Source organism: Pangasianodon hypophthalmus, chromosome 7, assembly GCF_027358585.1.
Source record: "Pangasianodon hypophthalmus isolate fPanHyp1 chromosome 7, fPanHyp1.pri, whole genome shotgun sequence".
NCBI lineage: Eukaryota > Metazoa > Chordata > Actinopteri > Siluriformes > Pangasiidae > Pangasianodon > Pangasianodon hypophthalmus.
In genome coordinates, this window is record NC_069716.1 from 29026426 (window position 1) to 29037974 (window position 11549).

Consider the following 11549-nt stretch of genomic DNA (forward strand, 5'->3'; position numbering starts at 1 on the left):
ATCCTCTATCAAAGCTAGCTGGTTAACATTCGTTTAGCCAATAAACAATCCCCCAAATCCCATTAGAGAACATTACAGAAGCAAGCAATGCTAGCTAACAGCTGATAAAATCTCAAAACAAACCTAGCTGACAGTAGAATATCTACTAACATACTACTATATACTAGCGGTCAAATGTTTGTAGGAAAAACAAACAGCTAACTTTAGAAGAATTCCCAAAACCAACCTATATAATCTTAAAGAAAAAAAATAAACAATGCTAGATAAACATTTTTAGAAAAGAAAAAAAATCCCCTAGCAAAGCTAGCTAGCTAATGTTAGAGACAAACAAAGCTAGTTAATGGCTAGTTAGAAGAATTTCCAAAAACAAAATGGAGGGTTACGAACATAACTGTGGTTCTACAGCTGGTTCTTTGGCTCCTCATTGTGACCGTGGCCTCATGTTTGCAGTCTATAAAAGGGTCCTGTCCATGCCACACTTGTCCTCTGGATGTTATCATTAAACCAGGTGTTCCTGGTCTGGAGTTCCTGGTCTGGAGTTCCTGGTCTGGAGTTCCTGGTCTGGAGTTCCCCCACTCAGATGTAGAACCAACATTCTTTCAACCACCAGGGTGATTTCCTTTGGACCTAGTGGAAGCTCTGTATCAAAGTCGCTAAGAGAGTTCAAAACATCATGCTGGTGCACCTGGCCAGACAATAATAAACAGCATTAATATTAGAAGAATTCCCAAATTAAAACCTCCAAAACAAAGGTAGCTAGAAAACACCTAATGTTAGCTAGAAACTCTCCAAACAAAGCTAGCTATTTTACATCAGAGAAATTCCCCAATCAAAGCTAAGTAAGTTATGTCAGGGAAAATTCCTTAAGAACACTAGTTATTGGAGAAGGAAATCTCCAAACAAAGCTAGTTATGTTACATCAAGAAAAAAAAACCCTATCAAAAGATAACACTTTCTTGATCCCAAGGGGAAATTAGAGGAAACTAGCAAAGCTAGCTATATCAGAGAAACTGCCCAAAGAAAGCTAGGTAAGTTCCATCAGGAAAATTCCCTAAGAAAGCTAACTATTGTAGAAGAAAACCCCCAAACAAATCTAGCTAAGTTATATCAGAGAAACTCCCTATTCAAAGCTAGGTAAGTTATGTGAGGGGAAATCCCCTAAGAAAGCTAGTTATTGTAGAAAAAAAACCCACAAACAAAGCTAGCTATGTTACTTTAGAGAAAAACACCTAGTTATTTTAGGAGAAAATCCCAAAACAAAGCTAGTTAAGTTACAACAGGGAAAAAATCCTACCAAAGATAACACTTTATGGATCTCAAGGGGAAATTAGAGCAGACTAGCGAAGCTAGTTACATCAGTTACATTCTATTGTAGAAGAAAAGCCAAAAACAAAACTAGCTAAGTTACATCAAAATCCCCTAGCAAAGCTAGCTACTGCAGGAGAAAGTCCACAAACATGGCTAGTTATTGTAGGACTAAAGTATAGTATAGTAATAAACTCCACAAAGCAAGCTAGCTAACTAATCTCCTCCAAAGGTAGCTAGCCAAAATTAGCTAACATGCCCAAATGAAGCTAGAGCTAGGAAATGTCAGAGCAAACCTCTCCAAAACAAAGCTAGCTAATGTTACAGAATATAAAATGGCTCCCAAAGATAATATCCCATAATAAAGCTAGCTAATATTAGCAAAAGTCTGAAAACAAACCTCCTCGATGTTAGACAGACATCAAACAAAGCTAGCTGCTTAAAAAAAAATAAATAAATAAATAAAAATACTGTATAAATATGGCTAAAGATATCGAGATTGTAGCTCAATAATCAGATTATTTATTGAATAAATATTAAATCTTGTTTAAATAAATTTGATTCACTTTTCTTTTTCCTGCATCTTCACCAAAAAATTGTTTTTCTCCCTAAATTAATTATTTTCTAGTAAATTCATTCTGTGTTAAAATAAATAAATAAAAAATTAAATCAAATAAAAATCAGGGAAGAAAAACGCGAGTGTTTTATTGAGTCAGATGACAGCAAGAAAGAAAAAACTTCACAGAACGAACAGAATAGAAATCGTTTTATTTTATTTTTATTTTCGTAATGCAGTTTTCAACAATTCTTCTTAGACACAAGGGTTTGTTTGTTTGTTTGTTCGTTTATTTTTAGATTATTATAGTGCCAGTATGTATGTGTGTGTGTCAGTGAGTGTGTGTGTGCTTTACACAAATAAATCAAAAAATTAAAAATAAAACAAAAAAATTAAGTTTTTTTTTTTTTTATCCGACAGTAAATTCTGCACAAACACAAACACTAAAATGATAAATCAATGTTTTACAGGATGTAAGAAATGCACAAAACCTTTATAATATATAAAGTTAACTTTAATAAGTGCTTTTGTGTAACTTCATAAAATTTTTAATAAATGAACAAACATTTATTTATTTATTTATTTATTTTACATAAAATGGACATTATTTTCTGAGCAAATCGAGTCATTAGAATCAGCTCCATTTTTGATTTATCGCAATCCTAACGCTTTTTAATGGCTCGGAAATATAATAAATATTCAATATTTTATTTATCTTTATCCATAGTGTATTTTAATATTTTAATTTATTTTATTTCATTAATCCACCCCGAATTTTTTTTTTTAAAAGTCGCTAAAATCGAGTCGTAATTAAGTGTGTGTCTCACAGCGAGACGTTTACAGCTGTTTAAATGCCAGAGCTGTTCACTGTTATTTGTGCAGAAAACAAGGGGATGAAATTATCTTGTGATTCGTTTCACGTTCTTTTCTTACGGAAGAAAAAAATTCCGGTACAAAATTTTCTGCTCGGAATTGTCAGATGTTCCGAGTGCATTGTTTTCGTTTTTTTTTTTTTTTAAACTAAAATGTGCGTGTTTAGTAATCCATCACATTCCGAGTGCAACGTATTCCTGGTGCTAAGGAACCTCCTTAACGCTACGGTGGAAAAAATTCGCCAAAAATTGTAAATATAAAGCTTTTCTTTTCTTAACGTTACATCATCTGTAAGCATGTGTGGGCGGGAACTCACTCACTAAGCTAGCTAAATTAGCTAAATTAGTATAAATAGAGTAACGTTTTTGGATTATTTTCAACTTTCTGTTCTTTACGTGATCTAAAATCATGGAGTAACTAACCGTGCTGTTAGAGGCTCATTAATATGCGAATGCATTTAAATATTCAAATGATTCAAATTCGAATAGATATTTTTCAAAAGGAGTTTGACAGCTCGAGTTTAACGCTGCGTTCGAATAAAACTCGTAACTCAGAATTTCCGACTGAACAACCAGCTTGGAATTCCCACTCGGAACGTCAGGAAGTTGTCCTCCAGCTCCACTTTTTAAATAAGATTAACGTTTTTTTTTTTTTGTTTTTTTTTGTTTTTTTTTTTACATCAATCAACATACAGATGCTTTCGTTGATTAAATCCAGAACATTGTTCGTACACTTTTGAGAACATCATGAACGTTAACGCTTACTCGTATCACTAGCGTTAGCTGGTTAGCTTGTCGCTAACAAAAGACAAGCTTTATGTAGCATATGATAGCCCTAACGTTTTTTTTTTTTTTTCAGATATTGAACACTGCGGGTTCTGAAACCTGTAAATCTGATATCGTGTAATGATGGTACTTAAGTAACGATACTTTCTTATTTTTCGTAAGTCATTTTTTTAAATGACTGTTTATGCTTGTCACTATTTTTTTAAATAAAGTTTTCTAGCTCTGCCAAATTAGCCTTGTTTAGCCTCATAGCTTTACAACTAAAGAAGCAAATTTTAGGCCACATATGATAGCTATATTAATATTAATATATTTAATGTCTTAGTTGCTTGTTAGCTGCCGATCTTTTGTCGTTGCGTTCATCTATAGACGTTTCATCGTTAAACGCTGCTCTGGTTAAAGCTCAGCTCAGGTACGTGTTGTTGATGTCGATGTTGTTGCTGCTCTTGAGGCTCAGAGTCTCGAAGGAATCCTGACGGCAGGCGTGAGGGAACAGATCCGACTTCCTGTGCCGGGTTTTCCCGCTGCGATCTTCTCCATCATCCTCATCCTCATCCTCGTCGGCGCTGGACGTGTTTCCGTCGACTTCTTCGTCCAGCTCGTTGGCGCTGTTGCTCTCGCTGTAGGACGAGTACTCGATGTTCTCCACACACGGAGGCTCATCGTCCTCGAAGCAGCTGCGAAGAAAAAACAGCAGCGATCAAAAACGACGAGAAGATACGAACGTCTCGACTGCGAAGACTAAATGATGTTATAAAAAAGCATGAATTAGCTACGTCAAAGACAATTAGCTAGATTTAATACTTTGGGTATAAACAACACAAAAAATGATGTCTTGGCGAGTAAAAATAACTTAAATATTGACAAATTAAGCTAATATTTCTCTTTATTAGCTTGATTTTAAACAAAAATAAGACTACTTAGCCTATTTCTACACGTTTTAATATCTATTTCTAGACATTTTTTCATTTCATACATGATATTGGCTTGTTATTTTGCCAAATAAATTTCACAGTCGGTTAATGGATGTTATTTTTGTTAGCTTGTTAGAGTCGTTACTGTCGTGTAGCGTTAACGTCGTTAGTGTCGCAGGTGTAATTGTGATAAAATGCAAAATAGGTGTATTTTTGTGAATCACATCGTTAAGACATCCGCTGGTATTATTAATCAGTTAGGTACGCTGTCTTCCAATGTGCGTGATTGCGTCAAAAACCTTGGTGCTATTCTAGATCCTTCACTGTGTTTTGATAAGAAGATTAATGCTGTTGTCAAAAGCAGCTTCTTTCAGTTGAGATCTATTGCTAAAATTAAGAAGATGCTATCTAAGCAGGATCTGGAAACTGTTATTCATGCATTTATACAGTTGAGGTCAAAAGTTTACATCCCCCTCTCAGAATCTGCAAAATGTTCATTATTTTACCAAAATAAGAGGATCATACAAAATGCATGTTATTGTTTATTTAGTGCTGACCTGAATAAGATATTTCACATAAAAGATGTTTTTACATAAAGTCCACAAGAGAAAATAATAGCTGAATTTATAAAAATGACCCCGTTCAAAAGTTTACATCCCCTTGATTCTTAATACTGTGTTGTTACCTGAATGATCCACAGCTGTGTTTTTTTGTTTACTGATAGTTGTTCCTGAGTCCCTTGTTTGTCCTGAACAGTTAAACTGCCTGCTGTTCTTCAGAAAAATCCTTCAGGTCCCACAAATTCTTTGGTTTTCCAGCATTTTCAGCATATGCAACTATTACAGAAGGTTCAAACGCTCACTGATGCTCCAGAAGGAAAAAACATGCATTAAGAGCCGGGGGGTGAAAACTTTTTGAATTTGAAGATCAGGGTAAATTTAACTTATTTTGTCTTCTGGGAAACATGTAACTATCTTCTGTAGCCTCTGAAGGGCAGTACTAAATGAAAAAATACGATATTTAGGCAAAATAAGAAAAATGTACACATCTCCATTCTGTTCAAAAGTTTTCACCCCCCCGGCTCTTAATGCATGTTTTTCCTTCTGGAGCATCAGTGAGCGTTTGAACCTTCTGTAATAGTTGCATACGAGTCCCTCAGTTGTCCTCAGTGTGAAAAGATGGATCTCAAAATCATACAGTCATTGTTGGAAAGGGATCAAATACACAAAAATGCTGGAAAACCAAAGAATTTGTGGGAGCTGAAGGATTTTTCTGAAGAACAGCAGGCAGTTTAACTGTTCAGGACAAACAAGGGACTCAGGAACAACTATCAGTAAACAAAAAAACACAGCTGTGGATCATTCAGGTAACAACACAGTATTAAGAATCAAGGGGATGTAAACTTTTGAATGGGGTCATTTTTATAAATTCAGCTATTATTTTCTCTTGTGGACTTTATGTAAACATCTTTTATGTGAAATATCTTATTCAGGTCAGCACTAAATAAACAATAACATGCATTTTGTATGATCCTCTTATTTTGGTAAAATAATGAACATTTTGCAGACTCTGAGAGGAGGATGTAAACTTTTGACCTCAACTGTAACATCAAGGTTTGTCTACTGTAATTCCCTTTATTTGGGGTTGCCTAAGACCGCTCTAGATCGCCTGCAAATGGTGCGAAATGCAGCGGCCAGACTTTTGACTGGGCACCAGGAAGCGTGAGCACATGACTCCTGCGCTTTCCTCTCTTCACTCACTGCCAGTCAGTTTCCACACTGAGTTTAAAATGTTATTATTTGTTTTTAAAGCTTTGCATGTGATCTCCTTACTCCATATACTGCCTCAAGATCTCTTCGATCATCAAGTCAATTACTCCTTTCAGTCCCACGTTCACGTTCCAAAGCCAAACGTGACAGAGCTTTCTCGGTCCCAGGCTCTGGAATAATCTCCCTTTTCATATAAGATCATCCTCCTCTAGTGCTTTGTTCAAATCCTCCTTGAAGACTCACTTTTATTCTTTGTCTTTTAATTCAGTCTGAGCCTGTAAAAAAAAGCCTTGTCTGTCTAACAAAGCCTTGTCTTTCGGTATTTTGTATTGTTTAAATGTTTTTTGTGTATAGATCTGCTTTATACTACTTGTACAGCACTTCGGTTGTTTTTAAATGTGCTTTATAAATGAATAAACTAAACTAAACTAAACATACAAGTTCACGATAGAGTTAGAGTTAGAGTTAGTAATGTTATGTTACGCTAGCTACCAACGCATATAACTCATAGCTACATTTATAGCTAAATTTGGGATGATTTCATTTGTAATAATAATAATAATAATAATAATAATATGCAAACATACCCAATGTGCTAAGTTAAAAATAACCCAACCCTGGGAAGCGTAAAGAAAGATGGAGTGTAGTTTGAGCAATCTGATTCGTTTAATAGACGATTAAATAATAGAATATTTCGATTAATATTTAGATTATTAATTAATAAGTTTAGTTTATTTATTTATTTATTTATAAAGCACATTTAAAAACAACTGGAGTTGAAACCAAAGTGCTGAACAAGTAGTATAAAACAGATCTATAAGATTATGAATCTTATTCATTAATATTTAGATTAAATATTTAATAGACGATTAAATAAAATGATTTAATGATGGAACGACTAGAGTGGGATTTTTCCGCTCTGATTCTTTTAACATTCATTCTCTTGGATACGGTTCAAATTTATTAATCACAAAAAAAATAAAAAATCTCCTGACCTTCAGCGACAAGGCGTGAACATTAAACCCGGTCACACACTAATCAGATAAAAACCACACACACACACACACACACACACACACATACACACGTATGTCCGTGGAGAATGAGTGTGTGTGACGAGCACACTGATTCACCCTGTCCTGCCCTGTGGGTGTGTGTGTGTGTGGTCGGACACACACTCTGTCTCCGCTCTGGGTGGAAATTAAAGGGAAAATAACATCTGCTGAGGAGAAATGTTGTATTTTTTTCGCAGTGATTATTGAGCGGAGATGAGATGAGCGCCTCGGCGGGGGTTCGAGACACGAGACGGCGACCTTTCGCAAAAACACATCACGTCGTCCTGCTGGCAAATATGAAGCAATTTGTTGTGCAGTGTGTCGACGTGAGATGGCTGTCTATTTTACTACACATCAAGGACACAAACACAGAATATTAACACTGTAAAACAAACGTTATACACACACACACACACACACACACATATATATATATATATATATATATATACACACACAGTCAGGTCCGGAAGTATTTGGACAATGACAGCGTTTTCGTGATTTTGTCTTTATACTCCACCACAATGGATTTGAAATAAAACAATCAAGATGTGATCGAAGTGAAGACTTTCAGCTTTATTTTAAGACGTTCCACAAAAATATGGCATTTACCATTTAGGAATTACAGCCATAATTAACAGATTAATAAATTAACAAACCATAATTTTAATACTTTACTCCAGGGAGGAAACTCTTGAGTTTTGAGAACATGGGCTCCAGACTTCAGGCAGTCACTGACTGCAAAGGATTCTCATCCAAGTATTAAAATTATATTAAAATTATATTTACAATTATGTCACTTTGTCCAAATACCTTTGAGCCCCTGAAAATGGAGGAACTTTGCTGAAAATGGCTGTAATTCCTAAAGGGTAAATGCCATATTTTTGTGGAACGTCTTAAAATAAAGCTGAAAGTCTACACTTCCATCACATCTTGATTGTTTTATTTCAAATATCCATATATACATGTATATATATATATATATATATACACACACACAACCATACACAAACTGCACTAAGACTTATGGCTGCACTATTATTGTTATTGTCGTTGTTGTTGTTGTTGTTGTTGTTGTTGCTTGTGTTTATTTTGTTATTTGTTAATTTTAGGGCGTAAAGTGGAAAAGTTATCCATTTTAAAGGTAAGAATAAATGTTGAATAAATAAATAAAGGTTTGTGTTAAATTATACATGCATAACTAGCAATTATCATTATTATTATTATAATTTAAAAAAATAATGAATGAATAGATAAGTAAATAAATAAATTAATTAATTAATTAAAGTTTGTGTTAAATTATACATGCATAATTAGCTATTATTATAATTATAATTATTATTATTATTATTATTATTATTATTATTATTTAGAAAAAACAACAAATGAATGAATGAATGAATGAATGAATAATAAATAAATAAATAAATAAATACTTTATTTATTCATTCATTTATTTGCCTGTTTGATCAAGAAAATAAATAAACATTTCTATTAAATAGTCTTGTGCTTGTTTCAATTAAGTACTTGGTTTTTATTTAATTATTAACATGTGTATTTAGTTGTTTGTTTGTATGTTAGTTAAAAGCATGATAAAATCTCTTACATCCCACACACACACACACACACACACAGACACACACACACACACACACACTACAATCCCGATCCATGACTTCATTAAGTTTTGCGCACGAGTAGCCACGGAGCACGATATAAAATAAAATTTAAGCGCTAAATAACAGGATGTGCTGGATCAAGTGCTATTCTAAAGTCTGCATTCAGCTTTAAAGGTGAGTGTTTGTGTAACAATGATTTTTTCGTCTTTTTCAATGTGTGTGTGTGTGTGTGTGTGTGTGTGTGTGTGTGTGTGTGTTACAGTAAAATACTGAGTGACTTGGTGGTGTGATGAAGGTTTTTTTTGTATCCAGTGTGTACAGCTCTCAGGGCTTGAATGTTAAAAAGCTGACTCTCTCGCTGTCAGGAAGAAGATTCATAGACGCTCTGTGGCCAAGCGGCGCAACACGAATGCTGCTCTTTTTTTTTTTTCTTTCCTCCCTCAGTGACCACTTACGCTAATTGAAAAGTCAGACCGAGTGAATGTGTATAGAATCGTAGGATGTAAAAAAAAAAAAAAGAAAGACCAAAATGATTGCAGTTTCAATCCCATTAGCGTTAGCGTGCGGGCAGAAGCGCTAACGCTCACGCCGGTTTCAGACATTAAGGCTGTGCGTTTCTTTGAACCCGTCATTATGTGCTAATGCGGAGTAGATTCGATTATAACGAATTATAACAGATGATAACGAATTCGTCTTCAGATGTATGTTCGCTAAACTCGTGAACTCAAGCACGTGATTGGATTTCAGGATCCGTGATTGGATATATAATATATTCCTATAATTTATGATGCTTTTCTTCCCAAAAATTTGTAGGTTAATCTATTAAGTTAACATATTAGCATTGAAACAAACATTTTGTTCCGTACATAAAGTTACATGATGGATGGAAGTATGTTACCATGGTGACAGTGTAATCTTTTCTTTTTGCTCGGTATGCGTGTCATGCCGCATGTTGCGTGAACATTTCACACTAGAGAAGTGACGAGTGTCGCTTGGAGTTTTTTGCTTGTGGGCGTGGCCTGACCAGCGTTTTTTTTTTTTTTTTTAAGTTCTGATGAGAAACAATAGTAGCTATATATCGCTTCTAAAGCTAACAAGTTAAATTGTATGTGTGATTTTACGTGTTACGCACTGTACTAGCTTTGTTCTCAGATTAGCGAGCTAACTGTACTAGCTACGTTCGCTACACCGGAGGCAGCAGCGATCTCTACTACTTCCTTCCAAACTTTAATTTTCTTCGTAATGTCTCTATATTCATTTTAGGAGAGATCGTATATAACAATATAAACTAAAACCATGATTCTTTAATTTTTGTGCTAAACAATCAGTAAATAGGAACTAATTATAGCTAGGAACTAAAGTTGTGGGTGGGGAAGTGAAGAAACGTCGGACCGCACGCGCCGTACGATCGGTCCGAGGAATGACTCGAGACGATCATTCCGATTGGTCGCTTCTTTACAGCATCATAACTAATTTACACAGAATTTAAAAAATCGCAGGATATATTTTATTGGTTTTTTTATACGTCCAACTCTTGTTAATTCAGTCAAATACGATGACGATGTTCTTAACAGAAGAGTCAAGAAGAAATTTAGCGTTTAAAAACATCTCAAAGCCCAAGTGGCATTTTCTTATCGAAGCATTTGAGAAACCGGACAAAAGAAAAACAGATGTTTAAACAGACGTCTGAGCATTTCGCATCGAGCTCCGCCTCTGTTCTCACGGCAAAGCTGAATGCGTCTCATTCGTCAGACAGACGGACGGCTGCAATCTTCTGCTGGTTAATCAGAGACAGAGTGAAGATCAGCACTCAGCTCCTCAGCAGTTCCTCGCCTCACAGCCCATAATTAACCTCATACAGACTCCTTCATCCTCCTACCATTCACACAAACCACTCTGATCACTCGCATCACGACTCGGACAAAACATTTACTCTTACACACCGCAGCAGTGCTGTCACTGAATTCTGGGTTAAGTGTGATCATCGACAAGAAAGAAAGAAAGAAAGAAACTGGGAGGAAATGAAAGAGAAAAAGAATGTGAGAGAAGCTTAAAGCAAAGAAAGAAAGAAAGAAAGAAAGAAAGAAAGTGAGACATAAGAATGAAAGGGAAAAGCAATGTGAGAAAAGCATGAACGAAAGAAAGAAGGAAAGAAAGAAAGACAGAGAAATGGGGAGGAAAGGAAAGAGAAAAAGAATGTGAGAGAAAGAAACAAACAAACAAACGAAAGAAAGAAAGAAAGAAAGAAAGAAAGACAGAGAAATGGGGAGGAAAGGAAAGAGAAAAAGAATGTGAGAGAAAGAAACAAACAAACAAACGAAAGAAAGAAAGAAAGAAAGAAAGAAAGAAAGAAAGAAAGAAAGAAAGAAAGAAAGTGAGACATTTAGCCATGATGTGCGTCTCAGTCAGCTCGCTAGTCCAGTAGTCCAGTAGTTCAGTAGTCCAGTAGTCCAGTAGTTCAGTAGTCCAGTAGTCCACTAGTTCAGTAGTTCAGTAGTCCAGTAGTCCAGTAGTTCAGTAGTTCAGTAGTCCAGTAGTCCAGTAGTCCAGTAGTTCAGTAGTCCAGTAGTTCAGTAGTTCAGTAGTCCAGTAGTTCAGTAGTCCAGTAGTTCAGTAGTCCAGTAGTTCAGTAGTTCAGTAGTCCAGTAGTTCAGTAGTTCAGTAGTCCAGTAG

The 11549-nt window shown here is 35.3% G+C and overlaps 1 protein-coding gene across 3 annotated transcripts in view; it reads right to left on the reverse strand.

The window, feature by feature from the left end:
• Positions 1 to 2218: 2218 nt before the first annotated feature.
• The window catches only part of LOC113546615 (cytosolic carboxypeptidase 4), a 142727-nt gene continuing 133396 nt past the window's right edge, over positions 2219 to 11549 (reverse strand). For all 3 annotated transcript variants that reach the window (XM_034305588.2, XM_034305589.2, XM_034305590.2), the window contains one exon: positions 2219 to 4196. In XM_034305588.2, the coding sequence (XP_034161479.2) occupies positions 3923 to 4196 (274 nt within the window). In that variant the 3' untranslated portion in view covers positions 2219 to 3922. The remainder of the gene's footprint in view (positions 4197 to 11549) is intronic.